The 22,944-nt window shown below is 35.3% G+C and overlaps 2 protein-coding genes across 2 annotated transcripts; both read left to right on the plus strand.

Moving 5' to 3' along the window:
• The first annotated feature begins 518 nt into the window (after positions 1 to 518).
• LOC114326352 (gastrula zinc finger protein XlCGF28.1-like) lies at positions 519 to 11,275 on the plus strand. The gene is made up of 2 exons (XM_028274688.2): positions 519 to 860; positions 9,567 to 11,275. The coding sequence occupies exons 1-2, from the start codon at positions 659 to 661 to the stop codon at positions 10,583 to 10,585; spliced, it is 1,221 nt and encodes a 406-aa protein (XP_028130489.1). The 5' UTR covers positions 519 to 658; the 3' UTR covers positions 10,586 to 11,275.
• A 989-nt stretch (positions 11,276 to 12,264) lies between these two features.
• LOC126887693 (uncharacterized) lies at positions 12,265 to 14,865 on the plus strand. The gene has a single exon (XM_050655345.1). It carries the CDS (start codon positions 13,204 to 13,206, stop codon positions 14,863 to 14,865), a length of 1,662 nt encoding a protein of 553 aa, XP_050511302.1. The 5' UTR covers positions 12,265 to 13,203.
• Positions 14,866 to 22,944: the final 8,079 nt, after the last annotated feature.

The raw sequence follows: 22,944 nt of genomic DNA on the forward strand, positions 1-22,944 counted from the left end.
TTCTAGTACCTTTTAGTACTAGAATATCTCACAATTTAATAATCCAGAGTCAAAAATACTTACAAATTAAATACAAAAAAGTTATGCGATAAAGTAACCGTTGCCCTACCCAAAACGGACGCCTATGACCTGTACTAGAAATTCGCAATAGATAGAATCGATTTGACTCTGGAAGATAAATACGCATACCAAGTTTTGTTTTTCTATATAGAAGCGTTCTGGGGTTATTTAAGAAAACTAATTACCAGACGCGATCTTCAAATAGCTCTAGCTCCCTTAGGAAGCATTTTCGGACTAGGTGAATTGGGTTAAATTGTCTTAAAATTATCTAAGGAATCTACTGACTACGTTTGTCGGTAGAGTTTCTGGACACCCTGTATAATTCTCTGGTGGTTTTATTTACAGAGGAAAAGTCAGAAAAGTCGCGATTTCGTTATCGTGGCAACGCCGGCAACGGTGTAAGGAAATTAAAATGCCAATGTCAAATATGTGTCAAAGTTGATGGCGTCAACGTCAAATAAATGTCAAAAGAATTTATTTACATGATTTGTCTACAAATTTACATACAAATATAAAATATAAAACTAGACAAAAAAGCAATAATTAACAACAAACTAGAACTAGAGTATATTATTATTATAAAACAAAGTTTAGTCAAATGGAAGTAAAACAAGAAGTTAATGAAAATACTTGTAAAGTAGAAATAGATAATAATGGGGTATGTGATGTTCCTTTGGATACTCTCAAAGTTGAAATTAAAGAGAAAGAGGAAACAGTTGGTTATTTAGACTTAAAGGAATGCCATTTAAAGACAGAAATCGAAGATATACCACTTACAGAAAGACAAACAAAGGAAGAAGGTAAATATATACATGCATTTAACTACTTAAGAAAACAAGAACAAATTAAACTATTTTCCCAAAAAGGAATAACAAAATGTTTTCTATACTCTACATTAGGATTACATGATTATATAGTACAGTGGAACCTGCTTAATTCGAACTTCCATAATTCGAAATCTTCTTTAATTCGAATTTTTATTCTGGTCCCTAGCATTTCCTATATAAGTAATGGTAAAAAGTCGTGAATAATTCGAATTATATTTTGGATAATTCGAACTTTTCTACTATCTTTTCTGAATATCTTAGAATCTTTTGTCATTACTGAGAAACTAAATTCTAAAAAGCAGCTAAAAATTTCGGATCTCTTTGGAAAAAAATAAAGTCTGTCTTTTTTATAGCTTGCAAATGTTTTAATTCGTATTTTTGGCCGAATTTTGTTGGCTCATTTTTTTAGGTTGACAAAACTCTGGCAAGAATAGGAACAAAAACATATCCAGCGATAAAAATGATCAACTACTGTTTTTTGCTGATCAACTACTGACATTTATCATTATTTGCAGATGTTTTTGTAGGTAATCCTTGTTTTTGTAGATTTATTTTTTAATTCGAATTTTTGGATAATTTGAATTTTTTTAACGGTCCCCTGAGATTCGAATTATCCAAGTTTCACTGTACTAACACAGGCCTTTTGGGCCCATAGCTTGACAACTGTTCCCCAGTCTTTACCATACTTAGTTTTTCCTCTCCAATTTTTAACACATTTCTCTTTAAATTTTTTTCTGATTTGTCTAGTCATCTCTTTCTTGCTCCACCTCTTTTTTTGTCGCTTATCCATGTATTTACTAATATTTTTGGTATTCTTTCTTCTTTCATTGTTTCTAAATGTCCCAAATATCTCAATCTTAATGCTTTTACTACTTCAGATATCGCAGGCTCCTTAAAAAGACTCATGAATTCTGCATTGATTCTTATGTTGTATGTTGTTGGTCTCTGTAAGTTGTATCCATATGGAAAACTTTTTTATTATTAATTTTACGAAAAAAAATTTACTCTTTATAAAAAGTTCTGCATGGTCCAAAACCCAAGATTCAACCATCAGATATAAAATTTTATGAATGTTATACGAGGTATGCCAAAAAGTTTGAATTTCACTCAAGAGTAAAATAGCTTTATTTTTCACAATATGGAAAATTGCTATTATTAAAAGTTGTTTGAAATTAAAAACTATATTCTAATATGCAATTACATGCTTCTAATTAAAAAAAATTTTTTTGAAAAATTATGGATAACTAACATTATTTTCAGTTATTTCAATTCAGATAACTCTTTTATTATTAATTTTAAGAAAAAAAAGTGATTCTTAATAAAAAGTTCTGGATGATCTAAAACCTAAAATACAACCATATCATACCAAATATCAGTTTTATATGAGGTATGTCAACAAAGATAAAGAATAATAGTTCAGAATATTTCAATTAGAAGGATGTAATTACATACTGAAACATAGTTTTTAATTCTAAATAACTTTTCATTATAACGATTTTCGATATGTGAAAAATAAATGTATTTTACTCTTGAGCAAAATTCATATTTTTGACATATCTCGTATAAAATTGATAAAATTTGGCATACTATGGTTGTATTTTCGGTTTTAGACCATGTAGAACTTTTTATTAAGAATCACTTTTTTTCGTAAAATTAATAATAAAAGAGTTATCTGAATTGAAAAATAACTGAAAATAATGTTAGTTCCTCTTATTTTTTCAAAAAAAAAAATTTCAATTAGAAGAATGTAATTGCATACTAGAATATAGTTTTTAATTCCAAACAACTTTTCATAATAGCAATTTTCAATATTGTGAAAAATAAAGTTACTTTACTCTTGAGTGAAATTCAAACTTTTTGACATACCTTGTATAACATTCATAAAATATGATATCTGAAGGTTGAATCTTGGGTTTTGGACCATGCAGAGCTTTTTATGAAGAATAACTTTTTTTCGTAAAAAATTAATAATAAAAAGTTGAAAATGCGAGATAACAAAAATTTTGTTTATTTACGTATTTAAATTCATCATATGGAAAATTACTATTACGGAAAGTTGTTAAGAATTAAAAATTATGTTTCAATTTGCAATTATATCATTCTAATTTAAATGTTGTGAACTATAAAGATACTTTACTCAAAATTCATATTTTTTATATACCTCGTATAAAATTAATAAAATTTTATATGTGATGGTTGTATCATAAATCTTAGACCATGAAGAGCTTTTTATGAAGAATAGCTTTTCTTCATCAAATTAAAAATGCAAGAGTTATACATGAAAATGATGATTTAAAATAAACCTTATTTTCGTTTTCAGCACCATCAGAACCTTAGGTTAGACAAAAATTAGCCATTCACCACACCGTGGTCAGTATCTTGAGAAATAAGCGTTATTTTAAGAGTGCCACTCGTCTATAAAGTCACATAACTTTTTTCTTATTGCATACTTTGACTTAAAATTTTCCAAAAAACTTCTTCATGAATTATATTTTATTCCAGTGTTGGTGAAAATTATAAACTAAAAAGTTTGTCACTCAACTTTTTTAAGTAAACATGAAACTAAGGAAATCTGACGACAAAATGTTTAAAAATTAACAACTTCTCTTTTAATTTGTTTAAACAGTTTGAATAAAGCACATTGTTATTTAAATACTTCAAAGATGACACAGTAAAATTTTCAAAAGGAAATATTTATAGCGACCAAAGATACAGCAAGGTAAAGTCGAAAAATCATTAAAATTGATTTGTCGCATTTTTGCATAAAATTTTATTTTTTAACATGTATGTACCACCAAATCTAGATAAAAATAAACTTCATATACAGTAGACTCGCGATTATCCGAGGTAACTGGGACCGTGACTACCTCGGATACGGAAAAACTCGGTTAACACTGAGATTGGTTATATTGATAGAAAAACACGTATATAATCATAACTGTGGATATTTTAATGACAAAAGTAATACAGTACTGTCTATAAAAGATAAAAACATTTACCTTATCAATATTACTGTTTATAAAAAAGTCTTTGATTTCGCACAAGCTTTATTCCTCTTTTTGATTTTGAGGCGGCGATGTTGCGCCAAGGTTGAAAATTGTAACTCACCTGTTATGACTTTTGCCTCGGTTAACCGAGGGGCTCGGATGACCGAGACTCGGATAATCGCGAGTCTACTGTATTCAGATTCAGCGGTATCGAAAATATAAAAAATCACCAAAATTGGTGTAAAACGTAATTTTAGGAGTTGCTATCGCTCGCATAAAAATGGAACAGTCTATTTATCATTAAAGGGAAGGCCGTATACTCGTACAAACCTTTGTTAATACATTATTGCTTTCAAAATATACTCAAATTGTATTTTTAAACATCTTTTTAAACATATTTTATATAATAATTAAATTCACTATAAAATGTCTTCTTCTTCTTTAAGTTCCATCTTCTATCGAAGGTTGGAAATCATCATGGCAATGCGGACCCTGTTGACTGCCGCTCTAAATATCTCTACACTACTGCATTCGAACCATTCCCGTAAGTTCTTAAGCCAGGATGTTCTTCGTCTTCCCACATTTCGCTTTCCTCGGATTTTGCCTTGCATAATAAGTTGTAATAATGAGTATTTTTGCCCTCTTATCACATGTCCCAAGTACTCAAGTTTTCGTCTTTTGATAGTTAGTATTATTTCCGGTTGATTTCCTATCCTTCTAGTTACTTCCACGTTCGACATTCTTTGAATCCATGATATTCGTAGGATTCTTCTGTAACACCAAAATTCAAAGGCGGCTAACTTATTCAAATGGACTTGTTTCAACGTCCACGCTTCCAAGCCATAAAGAAGAGTAGAGAACACGTAACATCGAAGCATCCTTAGGCGTAGTTCTAACCTTATATCCCGACAACAAAGAAACTTTTTAAGTTTAATGAATGATGCACGTGCTATTTCAATACGTGTCTTAATTTCTTTGGTTTGGTCTACATTTGATGTTATCCATGTTCCTAAGTATTTGTAGTTATCCACACTCTCAATCACAGTATCTTCAATAGTTAATTGGATGTTTACGTGTGCTGATTTAGTTATGATCATGCATTTAGTTTTCTTTAAATTCATCTTCAGTCCGTACTCATGACAGCGTTCATTAAGGCGTTGCATTACGTTCTGTAAATCATTGTTGTTATCTGTTATTATTACTGTATCGTCTGCAAAACGTAAGTTGTTCAAAATTTCTCCATTGATAGATATACCTTCTATTGAATTTGAGAGCGCTTCTTGAAATACCGCTTCACTGTAGACATTGAAAAGTAGTGGAGACAGCACGCAACCCTGACGGACTCCTCTCTGTATTTTGATATCTTGGGTGTCCTGGTTGTCAACTCTTACCTTGGCAGTTTGATTCCAATATATATTAGATATAATTTTCATGTCACGACTGTCAATATTTTTGCTTTTTAATATATCTACAAGCTTTTTATGTTGAACTTTATCAAATGCCTTTTCAAAGTCTACAAAACATAAGTACATATCCTGATTCATGTCCATGCATCTCTGGGCCAGCACATTCAAGCCGAACAAAGCATCTCGTGTGCTCATACCGTTTCTAAAGCCAAATTGTGTGTCACTGATTTCATATTCGAGAGTTTTAACAATTCTACTGTGTATTATTTTCAAAAATGTTTTAAGTGTGTGACTCATTAAAGATATTGTTCTGTGATCCGAGCAGGTTATTGCACTTGACTTTTTGGGAATTGCTACAAAGGTCGATTGCAGCCATTGTTTGGGGATTGTGGCAGTCTGATATATTAGATTAAAGAGTTCAACCATTACATCAATACAATTTTCATCAATAAGTTTTAATAATTCGATGGGCACATCATGGTCCAGTAGCTTTACCCTCTTTCGTGTTTTTTATGGCATAGATGACTTCGTCTCTTAATATTGGTGGTCCGGTATCCTCTGTGATTTCTAATGACAGTTCTCCTCTTTCATCATTAAAGAGTTGTTGGATGTAATTGGTCCATTGACACAATCTCTCCTTCACGTCAGTAATAATATCCCCTTTATCATTTTTAAGGCTATTCGTTCTTGTGCTTTTTCTAGAACCTGTCATTTCTTTGATTTTTTTGTGTAAATTAAAGCTGTCATACTTTTTATCCAGGTCTTCTTTCTTTGCATCTGTCGGAGAGCCACTTCTCTTTTGCCTCTCGAATTTTATTTCTGATGTTTCTCTGAATTTCTTTGTATTTATTCGGGTCTTGTGTTTTATGTTTTCTTCGTTCTTCCATGAGTTCAAGAATTTCTACTGTCATCCAAGATTTTGTTTTTTCTCCAAGTGGTTTGAGTGTTTCTCTTCCAACTGATACTAAGGCATTTTGAATTTTCCCCCATTTTTGGTCAACAGTCAGAGTTTCCGCACCATCTTCTTTGACTTTACTTAAGTTCTCGTTTATTTTAAATTTCGTTTCCGCATAGGTCTTGTCTTGTTTGAGCCGCCTTGTATCCATGATTTTATTGGAGCTAGGGCTCTTTACCTTCTTTAGTTTCACTCTCATAGACAAAACAACCGGGTTGTGATCGGAGGATATGTCCGCTCCTGGATAAGTTTTAGATGATATTATAGAATTTCTATATCTTCTGTTGACGATAATATAATCTATTTGATTTCTGACTATTTTGTTGTTATTGTCAGCTGGTGACTTCCATGTATATAGTCTACGTTTAGGAAGTTTGAACAAGGTATTTGAAATTATGAGTTCCTTATTGATACAGAAATCAACAAGCCTATCGCCACGTTCATTTCTTTCCCCGAGTCCATATCGCCCCACACAATTCTCCACTTCTCCTTGACCGACTTTAGCGTTCAAATCGCCCATTATAATATTTATCTCATGTCTTTTAGTTAGCTTTAAGACATTGCCAATTTGTTCGTAGAAGGCCTCTATGGTGTCTTCATCCTTGTCTGCAGTGGGTGCATATACTTGGATTATATTTATTTTACGATTTAAATGAGAGTTGAGAGACAGCATTAATACTCGATCAGAGTAAGGAACAAAGTTACAAACGGCTTTCCGAGAATTGTTATCAACTATAATTCCAACTCCCTGTTTGTGATTGGGGTCGTTGTTTCCGGAATAATACAGTGTTCCATTTCTGGTGTTACATTTTCCTGATCCAGGCCATTGTATATCGCTAAGGCCCAGTATGTTAATCTTCATTCTGCACATTTCCGACACAGCGTTATCGAGTTTGCCTGATTGGTATAAACTTCTTACGTTCCATGTTCCAATTTTCAATGCTATAGAGTTATTCTTATGTGTTTGACAGGGATTTACCTTGATGACGACCTGAGAGGCCCTGTCGTCTAAATCTGATTGTCCTCCCCTGCCGGATCTTGGATTCCGAGCTCCATGATCATTAAGTAAATTATCAATTAGTGGGTCTATGATGATTTTTACTAAGGATATCCACGCGGATCTTTAATGTGGTAGTCATCCCGTGGCTTTCCACATCTCAATGCCGTTGACTAATTTAGCTCTTCCGCCTTCGGAGTTAATTTCTCGACTCCAGGGCAATGAAGTGCCCTACCACGTGTCGGTTCTTCCACCCGTAGCTGTTGACCAACAAGTGGGTGATTACTTATACCGGCAATCGTTCGGTTATTTTAACAGCTCCAGTATCCAATAATAGACCGATCCAGGATCATTTCCCTTACGCTCTATGTTGGTTCTGATTCTGCTGTCTGACAGAGTAGGATATGGAAAGGGAAAACTTTGGTAATTAAGTGGGAGAATGGGTTTAGGACATAATTTCTCCCAGGTACCAGGAGATTGGGAGATAATTATGGCTCACGTGGGCAGGGTCGCATCCCTGAAGTAGATCGATCTTCCACCGGGAACATAAAAGAGTATCTACCCGCTACCGCTGGTGCACCCTGGGTAACGCTAAATGGTCTATCAATTTTTGGACGCCAAACTAGCCGCTAAGCTCTCCTGGCAACCAGTACGATAAAGAAAGGCAAGGAAAGGAATCTCGATATAGGAATATGGAAAACTACAAAGGTGTTTATCAACACCATTTGACGAGACGTATCGGACCAACCCTCCGTATATGTCAGATAAACATAGAGGGAATTAGTAGATCAAAATCTGAATTTCTTTCAAAAATACTAATCGAAAATAACGTTGACGTCATAGCCATATATGTCAAATAAACATAGGGAATTAGTAGATCAAAATCTGAATTTCTTTCAAAAATACTAATCGAAAATAACGTTGACGTCATAGCCATTCAAGAAACTCACACACCATCAGAAACCGAGCTTCTTAAGAGGGGTAAAATTCCGGGATATAGCATGATTGGAGCCACTTACAGCAATGTTTACGGCACTGCAACTTACGTGAATAACAGTATACAAAATTTCAAGGTGACGGACTGCAGCTGCGAAAATAGTGTATCCATAATCTCTACAGAAGTGAATGACATAACCATAAAGAACATCTACAAACCACTATTAACTAAATGGCCAATAAATGTAATCAAAACTGAGGACAACCAACCTACAGTTTACATAGGGGACTTTAACAGTTACCACAACAAATGGGGGTATGAAAACAATGATGAAAATGGGGAAAAACTCCTGGAGTGGGCCGAAGAAAACAATATCCACCTTATCCATAGTCTAAAAGATAAACCTAAAATGTCATTTATAGCTAATTTAAAATTTAGTTTGACATTCATGAAGTGTCAAACTTAAATGTAAATACCAAATATCCTGCTTTGCTTAACAAATTCAGATTAAAACTAGCCTACTTACTAATAGCAACGATTTCAGATGACGTTTAGTGTGTCAGAAGAAAATAAAAGGATTGTGATGTCACATTTTAGACTTTGAGGTCGGTTATCTCGAAGATGGTTAGAGATATCGAAATGCCGTTTTCAGATTTGAATTCAGAAGACAAAACTACATAAGAGTCCATCGGTAAATCGGCTCTAGGTATTACAGGAGCGGCGACGCAATAACATACAGACTGTGTGAATTTATAAACGAAAAGTTTTCGTTGAAAAAGTTTTCCATATGGATACAACTTACAGGGTCATACTGTATGTATCTCCTCATCTTTAACACCTCCAAAAATTCATCTCAATATTGGCCTTTTCCATACATTTATTTTTTATTCTTATGTTTGGTTTAGCACCCATGTTTCTCTTGCATGGAGGACTTTCAGTCTCAAAACTTTTTTGTATATTTGTATTTTGGCTCTCTTCTCGACACATTTTTAAATGTAAAGATTTTGTGTAATACTCCTGGTTTAATAAATCTTTCTTTTCTATGTTTTTTCATCTTTTATCAATACTGTCATAGGTTACATGCAGGTTGTGTTTTGCATTTTCGTCTCCAAATTTTTGTCCACAATTTTCTCCTTTTACTTTTTTTATATTTAAAGTTGCTTCTAGGGTTAAATTGCTTTTATTTTTTCTTTCAAAGGTCTCAGTTGGGAATTAAATGCTTTTCACCTTTTTAAAGTAGGTACCTACATTTCTTTTATGTTTTTATTTTTCTTTTATTAAGTTGCTCTCAGGTATCTATTACTCATTATTCTGTATAGGTAATAATTCAATACTATGTCATTATTTTGTTTTTATTATGTAATGTGATATTGAATTAATATATAAACATATTTTAGGTCTGTCGTGCGAGGATATAAAAACTGATGCCATTGATGTATTTAAAGAACACGATGTTACTGCCACTACAAATATAAACATTGGAGAAAAGATTTGGCCATGTAAAATTTGCTCTAAACACTATACAACAAAGGAAATTTTAAAAATACATTTGAGATCGCACACTGGCGAAAAACCTTACAAGTGTGAAATTTGTACCAGAAAATTTACAACCAGTTCCAAACTAAGTGAACATGTGCGAAGGCACACTGGAGATAAACAATTTGTATGTGAAGTATGCAGTAGGCAGTTTTTACTAAATTATCAATTAAAAATACATATGAGAGTACACACTGCAGATAAGCCTTTCAAATGTGAAGTTTGCACTAAACAGTATACAACAAATTCCCATCTAAAAGAACATATGAAAATACACACTGAAGAAAATACATTTACATGTGAAATCTGCCTCAGACAGTTTCCACTAATCCGTCGATTAAAGGAACATTTGAAAATTCACACTGGAGAAAATATTTTCACATGTGAAATTTGCCATAAACAGTTTCCACGAAACTCTAAATTAAAAGAGCATCTGAGAAGACACGCAGGAGAAAAACGTTTCACATGTGAAGTTTGCACTAAACACTTTATTACAACTTCCCAACTAAAACAACATCTGAAAATGCATACTGGGGAAAAACCTTTTACATGCGATATTTGCGCAAACAAGTTTGCAAATGCCTTTAATCTAAAAACGCACATGAGGGTACACACTGGGGAAAAACCATTTCAATGTGAAATTTGCAACAGACAGTTTTCACAAAACCACCAATTAAAAATACATATGAGATTACATACTGGAGAAAAATCTTCCACATGTGAGATTTGCAATAAACAGTTTCCACGAAATTCTCAGCTAAAAGAACATATAAGAATACACACCGGGGAAAAACCTTTTGCGTGTGATATTTGCACAAAAAAGTTTTCACGGACTTCCAATTTAAAAACTCATATGAAAATACACACTGGAAAAACATAATATTTATTTATTTTACTGTGAAATTTACTCTAATATCTGTGCTTAAAGCGAGTTAAGTCCAAAAATGGTCGAAATTAGCCAATGCACTGACTGCATGTTAGAATTTGATATCTACATGTCCGTATAATTTGTCAAGTCGAATTCCGTTCCTAAACTGAGATATTCATTTTTGTACAAGTGAAAAACAATCAATACTAATTGTGTAAAGCGTGTTAATTCCTGAACTTGACATATCACTCTTTACACTAAACATTATTTCAGATATAGGAAGACTCAGAAGTCCAACAATTTTTTGACTTAACTATGACTTAACACACTGTGCACTAATAAGTTATTACGTCGACTTTCTATAACTGAAGAAGAAAGGAATAAAATAAATCATTTTTAATTGAAATACCAGCTTATGAAAGCCACTACTCAAGACGAGATTGTGGAAAAAAATTTATTTCTCCACATTTGACGTTAGGGCCACTATATGAAGAATACAAGCAGTCCTATCTGAAAGCAGTTTAAAACCGGTAAGCTACACTCCTGGCCAAAAAAATGGGGACACCCTAAAAATGGGTCATTTTTGATGTCTCGAATCTCCTAAACCTGTTGTCCGATTTTAGTGATTTTTTAAAATGTTATAGCCTTATTCTGTAAGAATATGGATGTAGTAATAGTGTTTGCTGAACAGGTAAATGTCATTGTATACCGGGTGTAACAATAATACTGTGTTTTTTCCTGAAAGTTCGTAACACCCTGTGAAATATTTTAGCATTTAAAAAATATTGAAATTAAAACTCAATTGTAGTCTTAACCTTTCTTAATATTCTGCTTTTTGACTCATTCACTTACGTTGGATAATGAAAAAGTTAGGTACTTTGACCACTAGCCATGTTTTTCATCAATACAGGGTGTTTCTAAATAAGTGCGACAAACTTTAAGGGTTAATTCTGCATGAAAAAATAATGACAGTTTGCTTTATAAACATATGTCCGCAAATGCTTCGTTTCCGAGATACGAGATGTTGAAATTTTTCTTACAAACTGACGATTTATTTATTGCTCTAAAACCGATTGAGATATGTAAATGAAATTTGGTAGGTTTTAAGAGGTAGTTATTATTTTTTGACATACAACTAAAAATTTTATATTCGCCATTGGCGTGCATACAGGTAATATTACCGGGTAATATGACCCGTATGGACGCCAATGGTGAATATAAAATACATAATTGTATGTCAAAATTGTGCAATAACTGCCTCTTAAAACCCACCAAATTTCATTTGCATATCTCAACCGGTTTTGGAGCAATAAATAAATCGTCAGTGTGTAAGAAAAAATTCAAAACGGTCATTATTTTTTCATACAGAATTACCCGTTAAAGTTTGTCGCACTTATTTAGAAGCATCCTGTATTTATGAAGAACATGGCTAGTTGTCAAAGTACCTAACTTTTTTATTATCCAACATAAGTGAATGAGTCAAAAAGCAGAATGTTAAGAAAGGCTAAGGCTGCAATTGAGTTTTAATTTCAATATTTTTTAAATGCTAGAATATTCCACAGGGTGTTACGAAGTTTCAGGAAAAAACACAGTATTATTGTTACACCGGTATACAATGACATTTACCTGTTCAGCAACACTATTACTACAACCACATTCTTAGAGAATAAGGCTATAACATTAAAAAAATCACTAAAATCGGACAACAGGTTTAGGAGATTCGAGACATCAAAAATGACCCATTTTTAAGGTGTACCGATTTTTTTGGCCAGGAGTGTATATTCAGTTTTGTGAGGAGTTCCACAACTTAAATTTAAAAATTAAAAAGCCCAAAGTACCTTTCCTGTTCAAAATGTGGTATGTTAGACATGCAACTAAAAGTATGTTCTGAGAATGAAAACCAGTAGCTTTTAAATCAAAACATGACCACCTTGATAACATGGAGTATGCGTATGAGTCTAAACACAAAGAAGTGTGACGTGATTTTGTCACGCGACTGTTTTTAGCTCCTTGCCTATTTATTTATTGTGAGAGGTTGTTTACATAATTTGATTTATGTCCGAGACCTTTTTAACAGGTATATTAACCTCGATATTTCTTTCTAGAAAATGCTTATTCGATATTTGTGTAAATAACCCTTCGATTGTTGTTCTAGAATGGGATGGGCTCTTCCGTGATAGTGTTTCTTATTCTGGAACATTGTAATAAAATATATAAATAGGGGATTTGAAATTAGTGAAGTCAGTTACTAATTTCGACGCGATATTATATTGTTACGTTTTTGTGAACGGGTTTGAAATGTATTTTTAAAGTAGATAAATAAATATTTGCAAATGAATTAAATAAGTTAGTATGTAGGTGTAAAATAAATTAGATATATTGTTGTAAAATTAAGTGTTAAATTGTAAGTGTTATAAATTAAACAATTTCAAGTAAGTCTTTTATTTATTTAATAATAATTAAAAGTCAATTCGCGTAATAGTTCACAAATAAATAAATCAGTACAGTAATAACCCAACAACTGGTGATCAGAAGTGGATAAAATCAACATAAATTTGTCGACTTTAATATAGTGTTGAATCTTTTAAAAATAAATAAAATATAAATCGTAATAAATAAAGTGTGTGATCATGTCTACCTTGTGTAAGCTAAAAATTGCAGACCTGAGACTTGAATTGGAAGAAAGGGACCTGAGTTCTACTGGGAAAAAGGCTGATCTAGTCGAACGTCTAAAGAACGCTCTTCAAGAAGAGGGTCAAGATCCAGAAACCTATTTGTTTGAAGACAAGCATGCTGCTTTGATTTCGTCAATTACGTCGTTAGAGAACAAAGTTTCTAGTGAAATCTCCCAAGTTTCCTCGGATGTTTTGAAAGTTTCGACAGACATTACATCGCTAGAGAACAAAGTTTCGACAGACATTACATCGCTAGAGAACAAAGTTTCGACAGACATTACATCGTTAGAGAAAAAGGTTTCTAGTGAAATTTCCCAAGTTTCCTCGGATGTTTTGAAAGTTTCGACAGACATTGCATCGTTAGAGAAGAAAGTTTCGGGTGATATTTCATCCCTTGACAGCAAAATGACTAACGAGATCTCTAAAATCACTTCGGATTTTGACGACAAGATATCGTCCATAAAATCTACTTTTGAAGAAAAGATCAAGGAAATAGAAAAGAAACTGGAGGAAACGGAAAAAGTGGACAAAGTGGTAGAACCCATCTTAACAGACATTAAAAATGATGAAACCAAATACAAATTGGAGCCACGGTCGATAGTTGAAGGGAGTGTGGGTCATGCTCGGGTTAAGGTGCCAAATTTCGACGGAAAGTCGTCATGGAACAGTTATAAGAAACAATTTGAAACAGTTTCAAGAGCGAACGGATGGTCTGAAAAAGACAAAGCTGTAAATCTGGTTATTGCTCTTCGAGGAGAGGCTTTGGATGTACTCCAGACCATAGCTGTAGAGGAGACGAATGATTTTGAACAACTCATGAAGAGACTAAACATGCGTTATGGGCACGAACATTTGGAGTATGTCTATCAGGCGCGGCTTAAAAACCGACGACAAAAGAAAGATGAAGCTCTTCAAGAATATGAGCTAGATATTGCCAGGCTAGTACGATTCGCTTATCCAACAGCTCCCGAAGACATGAGGGAAATATTGGCTGTTCAAACATTTATGGATGGTCTTCGTGATGTTGAAATGCAGAGAACACTGCGATTAGCTCCTCACAAGACGCTGGTCGATGTATTGTCCGCGACCCTCGAGTTCGAATCAGCTACGCAGGCCTCTGGTGAGTACAGTGCAGTTCGAACTGTGAAAGAAGAAGAGGATGAAGACAAACTTGACCAGCTGGTAAATATGGTGAAAGGCTTTACATCGAAGAAAACGAAGACCATGAATTGCTGCAATTGTGGTGAAAATGGGCACGCACGGAGTTTAAAGAAGAACGCAAATCAAGAAACTCGCCAGCAGGAAATAAGAGAACGCACAGACCCTAGGAGGGCAGCCTCGACTCAGAACTCCTCTAAAGACCATCTAATACTAATAGCTTCTTTGAAATGTCGTGAGGATAGTGTATATGTAGATGGAGAAATAAATGGTAAAAAGTATACATTGTTGGTGGATACCGGGGCGACCAGGACCATTATACGACCGTCAATTGTAAACAGCCGTAAGAAACTCGTACCAACGAGGTTGCGACTGCGGACTGCCATAGGTGAAAATGCCAACACCCACGGAGAAATCCAGAAGGGATTGGAGCAGAAAAGTTCGTCCATACCGTCATAGTTGCAGATATCGAAGAAGATGTTATATTAGGAATGGACGTAATGAATTTGCATGGATTTCAATTGGATTTTAAGAATAGGGTAATCAAAGTTGGCAACGAGGTATTTCTTCATCCACATGATGACAGCACTGTGCTAGCAGCCATTAAAGAAGATACAGTTGTGCCTGCGAGGAGTGAAACGATCATCGTAGCGCGGCTACAGGGAATTGTAGAAGAAGGAACACCTGTTATGATGGAGCCATGGAACCACGACGAGGAAGTTGGCCGAGGAATCATAATTGGAAAAGAATTGGTTACTTCTGCTAAAGAAATTCCCGTGAGATTGATTAATGTCAATGACTACCCAGTGACCATTAAGAAGGAGACAAAAGTAGGAACTTGTGTACCCGTGACGTCCATAATCCGTCAGACGACAACATCAGATAATTCCAACGACAAGTTCGACCAAATGGTTGCAGTTGCAGGCCAATCTCTAAATCAAATGGAAAAAAGGAAATTAAGGGAATTTCTTAGGCAATATCGTGACATATTCGTACCGAAAGGAGGAAAGACAGGAAGAACGACAGTTGTCAAACATAAAATTGACACTGGTACCGCTAGGCCAATTCGTCAAACAGCTCGACGATTACCACAGGCGAAGAGAGAGGAAGCTGAAAGGATTGTTCAAGAAATGAAGAAAGACGGGGTGATAGAACCTTCTACGAGCCCATGGGTCTCTCCAGTGGTCCTGGTCAAGAAGAAAGATGGAACTACGAGGTTTTGTGTGGACTACCGTTTGTTGAACAATGTTACCAAGAAAGAGAGTTATCCTCTGCCTCGGATCGACGACACGTTGGACACATTAGCTGGAAGTAAATTGTTTTCTACGTTGGACTTGAAGTCTGGATATTGGCAGGTAGAAATGGATCCAGTGGACAAGGAGAATACGGCCTTCACGACAGGATCTGGATTATGGGAATTCAACGTTATGCCGTTTGGACTCTGTAATCCTCCTGCGACATTTGAGAGGCTTATGGAAAATGTGTTGAGAGGGTTATCTTGGAAAACGTGCCTGGTGTATTTAGACGACATAATCGTTTTGGGGGAGACGTTTGAAGACCACCTGAAGAATTTAGAAGACGTTTTTAATCGACTTAAATCTGCCCAGTTAATGTTAAACCCCAAGAAATGCCAGCTATTTCAAAGTAAAGTCAATTATTTAGGTCATATAGTCAGCAAAGAAGGAGTGGCCGTGGATAAAGGAAAAATCGATTCCATTAAGGAATGGCCTGAACCAACTGATAAACATCAAGTGAGAAGTTTTCTGGGACTATGTACATACTACCGGAGATTCATTAAGAAGTTTGCAGATATTGCTAAGCCATTAACGCGACTTACAGAGGAAGCAAGGGATTATTGCTGGGATGGAGACTGCTAAACGGCCTTTGAAACTTTGAAGAGGCATTTAATTACAGCGCCAATATTAGGGTATCCACTGCCAGAAGGAGAGTTCATCTTAGATACGGATGCAAGTAATGTGGGAATTGGAGGAGTGCTGTCGCAGATTCAAGGAGGACAGGAACGAGTCCTTGGATATTTTAGTAAAGTGCTTTCAAAACCTGAACGAAATTATTGCGTCACGAGAAGAGAACTTCTAGCAGTAGTAAAATCAGTGGAACACTTCTATCAATACCTCTACGGAAGGAAGTTTCTAATCCGAACCGACCATGCCGCCCTTAAATGGTTAATGCAGTTTAAGAATCCAGAGGGTCAGATAGCCAGATGGACTGAACGACTTCAAGAATATGATTTCAAGATCGAGCATCGGGCCGGAGTTAGCCACAGGAACGCTGATTCTCTATCTAGAAGACCGTGTCCAGCAGAATGTTCCCATTGCAACAAAACAGAGTCAAAGGAAGCAGCAGTACTAAGAACAACAGTGGTCAACGACGAGTGGACGCCTACCAAGATCAAGGAAGAACAAGAAAAAGATCCAGTTTTACAGAAGATTCGAAAATGGAAAGAAGAAAATCGTCGACCATCTTGGCAAGAAATATCAAGCCTAGGCTCAGTAGTCAAGACGTATTGGGCCCAGTGGGACTCATTTATTGGAAGACAGCTTGCTTAAACGAGTAATAGAAAATGATGATGGTTCAGTGAGGAGAACACAGTTGGTGATTCCAAAGAGCAGAGTAGCCGAAGTACTTCGTTAGTTACACGACATTCCATCAGGAGGGCATTTTGGTGTAAAGAAGACCCTTCAGAGAATTCGGGAACGATTTTATTGGATGAATAGTTCCGACGATGTGAAGGACTGGTGTAAGAAATGTACTACCTGTGCTACAAGTAACGGACCCTACCGGAAAAGAAAGGCTCCTATGAGACAGTACAATGTTGGAAGTCCGTTTGAAAGAATAGCTTTGGATATTGCCGGGCCATTTCCAGAAAGTGACAATGGATGCAAATACATGTTGGTGGAAATGGATTACTTCACGAAGTGGGTGGAGATCTACGCAATTCCAGACCAGAAGGCCGCCACTATTGCAGATGTGTTAATCAAAGACTGCATCAGCCGATTTGGAGTACCTCTGGAGATCCATAGTGACCAAGGAAGGAACTTTGAGAGCGATCTATTTCAAGGAATCTGTGATAAACTAGACATGAAGAAGACAAGAACCACGGCCTATCACCCGCAATCGGATGGAATGGTGGAGCGTATGAATAGGACAGTCGGCAAGTATTTGACAAAGATGGTGTCCAATCATCAACGAGACTGGGACCAGTACCTTCCGTTCTTCGCAATGGCCTATAGATCTGCTGTTAATGAATCAACTGGCCAAATACCAGCAAAAGTCCTATTTGGACGTGAGATGCGTCTACCCTGTGATCTAGAGTTTGGATGTCGACCTGGAGAAGATGTTGCTGGTGGGGATTACGTGAATGAATTACGAAGAAGAATGGACGATATACATGAGTTGGTCCGTTCTAATCTTCAGATCGCTAGCGACCGAATGAAGAAACGATACGATACCCAAGCTGAGAAGGGATGTTTCAAGGAGAACGACAAAGTCTGGCTTTATAATCCAAAGAAGCGAACAGGTTGTTCTCCCAAGTTGCAGCAGTTCTGGGAAGGTCCGTACCTCATTGTCAAGAAAATTAATGACGTTATCTACCGAATAAGCAAGATTCCTAGGGGAAAGCCGATGATAGTCCACCATAACCGGTTGGCGCCGTACGAGGGAGACCACGACGTAGATGAAGAAGTGGAAGTAAACCAAGTTCGAGAGATGCCTGACCTCACGTTTGAGGAGTTCATGGGGGCCTATGGAGGTACCGGTAAAGCGAGACATGGTGTTACCAATGAAGAAAAGCGAGATCTACTCGCACTTCCCGATGACTATTCACTGGCCCATACCATCCCGGCCAGTATCAAAGACGCACGAGGGTTGGCATCTGCCTTTCGAAGGAAGTTTGATCGAGTTGCAGAACTTCAATGCCAACTGCCAGCTCCTGGCAAAGCATTAAAACTCCAAGATGCATCACGTTACCTATTCTATCTGGTAACAAAAGACACTGTCCATGACCAACCTACCTACCAAGATGTATGGGATGCCTTAATTCAATTGAGAGAGCACGTGTTGGAGTCCGACGTGCAAAAGTTAGCCATGCCAAAGTTAGAATGCCGCCAACTAGACTGGAGAGTTGTCCGCAATATGGTGGAAGAAATCTTTAAAGACACCGATGTCCAGGTTTTAGTCTGTTGCAATCCGCATAGTTTACTGGTGCGGAGCGAAGACCGTCCCTTGCCACTTTTATACAACTGGGAGTTGTAGAAGAGGGTCCAGTTGCAGATACCGGCATCCAGTTCGAGTTCCGCCAGGGTTCCAGGAGGAACCTTCTTTTAAGGAGGGGGCAATGTGACGTGATTTTGTCACGCGACTGTTTTCAGCTCCTTGCCTATTTATTTATTGTGAGAGGTTGTTTACATAATTTGATTTATGACCGAGACCTTTTTAACAGGTATATTAACCTCGATATTTCTTTCTAGAAAATGCTTATTCGATATTTGTGTAAATAACCCTTCGATTGTTGTTCTAGAATGGGATGGGCTCTTCCGTGATAGTCTTTCTTATTCTGGAACATTGTAATAAAATATATAAATAGGGGATTTGAAATTAGTGAAGTCAGTTACTAATTTCGACGCGATATTATATTGTTACGTTTTTGTGAACGGGTTTGAAATGTATTTTTAAAGTAGATAAATAAATATTTGCAAATGAATTAAATAAGTTAGTATGTAAGTGTAAAATAAATTAGATATATTGTTGTAAAATTAAGTGTTAAATTGTAAGTGTTATAAATTAAACAATTTCAAGTAAGTCTTTTATTTATTTAATAATAATTAAAAGTCAATTCGCGTAATAGTTCACAAATAAATAAATCAGTACAGTAATAACCCAACAGAAGATTAAAAAGTTACGATTCAACCAAAACTTACATTTGACATGCAGCAATGCCTTTCCATTCCATGCATAGTTCTGTAACGTTCTACAGACGCCAACTTTGGACTTTCAATTTAACAGTCTACGACTGGAATCATGCCACAATTTACTGTCCTTTTGGTATAAATTTATTTCTGAAGCTATAAAACCTGTTGTGAAAAGTTTGACCATGTACTCAGATACATGCGGTGATCAAAACAAGAATACTCATGTAGCTGCTATGTCTATGGCAGCACTGCAGAATTCTCCTAACTTGGAAGAGATTAACCATACATTTTTGGTACCTGGTCACACGCACATGGGTGTGATACGTCACACGCCCTTATTGATGAAAATAAAACAGCTTTTGCTGGAAACATTCATCATCCTCATGATTGGGCCCAACTTATACAAAGCACTGGTAAGAAACGCCTTTTTGTGGTGAAGGAGATGAGTCAAGATAGCTTCTTTGACTTTGCTAAGCTGTTAAAAACCGACCTTCAGCAGCGCAAACATGATGTTGAATACAATTTTAGCTGGAGAGATGTACAGTGGCTGAAGTTTGTCAAAAACTAGCCTGGAATAATTTACTATAAGAATTCCTTAGACCTTAATCAACCGTTTCAATGCGTTAGTTTTAAAAGAATAGACAAAGAAATCACTGGCAAAACGGAACCTATACTAAAATCCCAATAAAGATGCACTAGAAATAAACAGACCAAGATACGTTGAATGTTGATAAGAGCACTTCCGAATCATGATTTACAATGTATAAACTTTGTTAATAATGATTTGGGATTGTAATAATATTATACAATGTATATCCATTGTAAATTATGATTTGGAAGTGCTGCTCGTAATATTCAACATGTCTTGGTTGGTTTATTTCTAGTGCATCTTTATTGTGATTGTAGTATAGTTCACGTTATCCAGTACAAAATCCTATACCTAATAAGAAAAAAATGAACGCCTCGAGCCGTTTCCATACATTTTACCAGTACTTCACCAATTCTCTAAAGACTTAATAACCTCAAATAATGAAGCAGAGGATTCCTACCCTAATGACGTTACTCATGAAGAACATGAAGAGACAGTGCAACTAGTTGACAAAAGAACGAAAGTAAATGTGAAAACCATAAAAAAATGACGACAGCTCAAGAAAATAAAACAAAGAAACAACCTGGCAAGAAGAAGGGAAAAAATGTAAATACTAAACAATAAAACTTCAAAAAAATATTGATTCATTTTTCAATCAGTTTTTCTTTATTTTTTGTTATTAAATACGACTTTCTTGGTTTATGCATCACGTAAATGAATAAACAAAAATTTTGTCTTGTTAAATATTCTTGTATTATTATTTACTAAAACCTACTTTATAAAAATTACCATTATTATTATTAAATATTATTTTTTTTTTGCTTTTAGTAATAGTTTGTGTTATGCGTTAAGCGTGTTCAGTTCATAATATTTGTGCAAACTGTCCATGTCAGAAACAGTTTATTATTGTTTTTATAATACTTATATGGTTTGTTTATATTATTTGTTGATTATGGTATTGTCAGAAATAAATATCTAATTGATCAAAAATATTTAAAATAATTTTAAAATATACATTCTTATAAAAACTCCAAAACTATAACTCAAACAAATTATTGCAAACTTGAAATGCCTTTATCCCAAAACAGTGTTTTGAGACTTAACTCTCTTTAAATCACTAAAATCACATTAAACACGCAATTGGACTTCCTATGTTTTGACCCAAAATGACCGGAATGAATGAAGTGAAACTGTAGGAACCTGTTACAACTTTTTAACTGGAAGTATATATTTGTTCTCATCTTGCTAAGGGTCGTTGAATAATATATCGCTTCTACTATTTCGGCAACTTTAACAGTATTTGTTGACCTCATTTGTAATTCTATCTGTTCCAAACAAAGGAGGAATTGGGTTTACAGACGGACAGACAGACTGGATAATTCAAGGTTTTCACATTTTGATATGGTAAAACGGGTGAAAACTGATATTGTTAGTATCAATTAAAAATACATACCTATGAGAGTATACAGTGGAGATAAGCCTTTCACAACAAATTCCCATCTAAAAGAACATATGAAAATACACAATGGAAAAAATCCAATTAGGTACATGTAAAATTTGCCTCGGACAGTTTCCACTAATCCGTCGATTAAAGAAACATATAAAAATTCATACTGGAGAAAATATTTTCACATGTGAAATATGCAATAAACAGTTTCCACGAAACAGAGCGTATGAGAATACACACTGGAGAAAAACCTTTCACATGTGAAATTTGCCATATACAGTTTCCACGAAACTGCAAATTAAAAGAACATATTAGAAGATATGCTGGAGAAAAACATTTCACATGTGAAATTTGCATTAAACCGTTTATGACAATTTCCCAACTAAAACAACATCTGAAAATGCATACTGGGGAAAAACCTTTTACGTGACATGTGATATTGGCACAAACAAGTTTTCAAACGCTTCTAATCTAAAATTGCACATGAATATTGGGGAAACCCATTTGAATGTGAAATTTGTAACAGACAGTTTTCACAAAACCACCAATTAAAAGTAGGTACATATCAGTGGCGGCTCGTGATTTTTACAATAGGGGAGGCTATACCTAACTAAAATATCTAGACAAATTTGCACTAACAAAAAAATGCGCCAAAAAATGTAATTTAAGGCCTCATCTTTTGACCATTTTTTATTTACATTTCATAATATCATCCTAATTCATAATTTCATGATATCATCATTTTAAAAATAGTTAGTCTAATAGTAAAAGTTTAATACCAAAGTTTGTGTCGTTTATTTGTTAACAATTCCATCTATTTGTAAATAGATACCTATGCATATCAAAATAAATACAGATTTGAAGTTTTGCAGTCCATACATAATGAAGCTTCAAATTTTTTAAAATACTCAACTGAATTTTTTTAATTCTAAACGCGGCCTACTGCGAATTCAAAAACACGATAAATTACCGATATTTTGCTTTGAGTTAGAGATATCGGAAAAAGTTATTTGAGCAAGTTGTTCCAAATATTATTATAACCCCACATACCAAATTTCATAACAAAATTCGCACTTTTAGATTTTTGATTATATTTAGTCAGGACCCTAAAATTCGTTGTCCCGAGACGCACCCAACCACCCAACGGAGCTGAGAAGCTATTCTGCCTCCCTTGGTATATCTCCAGGCAGCGTGTGATGGCGCCGTAGATGCCACTGTTAAGCGTCGTTTAAACACAACGATAAGTCACAGCAACTAGTTGTGATGACAAGTTGAAACACTGTTTAGACGCTGCGATTCAATGCGATACCACCTTCAACCCAACTCCAACCTTGATAAGTTGTGCGATGCACCGTTTACACACAATGATAAGTTGCAACAACTCGATTGACCTTGATAAGTTGTTTGATTTATCGCTGTGTTTAAACGACCCTTTAGGAGACCGGGTCTCCGTAAACGCCTGCTGCGCTGCACGGAGCATTAGCAACGGCGAATGCTGGGCTTCTCGGCTCCGTTCGTGCATCTCGGGATAACCCAGGGTCCTGCCTACAATAATATGTAATAAAACAGACGTG

Source organism: Diabrotica virgifera, chromosome 7, assembly GCF_917563875.1.
Source record: "Diabrotica virgifera virgifera chromosome 7, PGI_DIABVI_V3a".
NCBI lineage: Eukaryota > Metazoa > Arthropoda > Insecta > Coleoptera > Chrysomelidae > Diabrotica > Diabrotica virgifera.

Excerpts from the sequence above, each read along its gene's own strand:
- LOC126887693 (XM_050655345.1), top strand. The coding sequence starts at position 13,204 with ATGTCTACCTTGTGTAAGCTAAAAATTGCAGACCTGAGACTTGAATTG.
- LOC114326352 (XM_028274688.2), top strand. The coding sequence starts at position 659 with ATGGAAGTAAAACAAGAAGTTAATGAAAATACTTGTAAAGTAGAAATA. Across the intron at positions 861-9,566 it reads AAGACAAACAAAGGAAGAAG|GTCTGTCGTGCGAGGATATA; the intron begins GTAAATATATAC and ends AACATATTTTAG.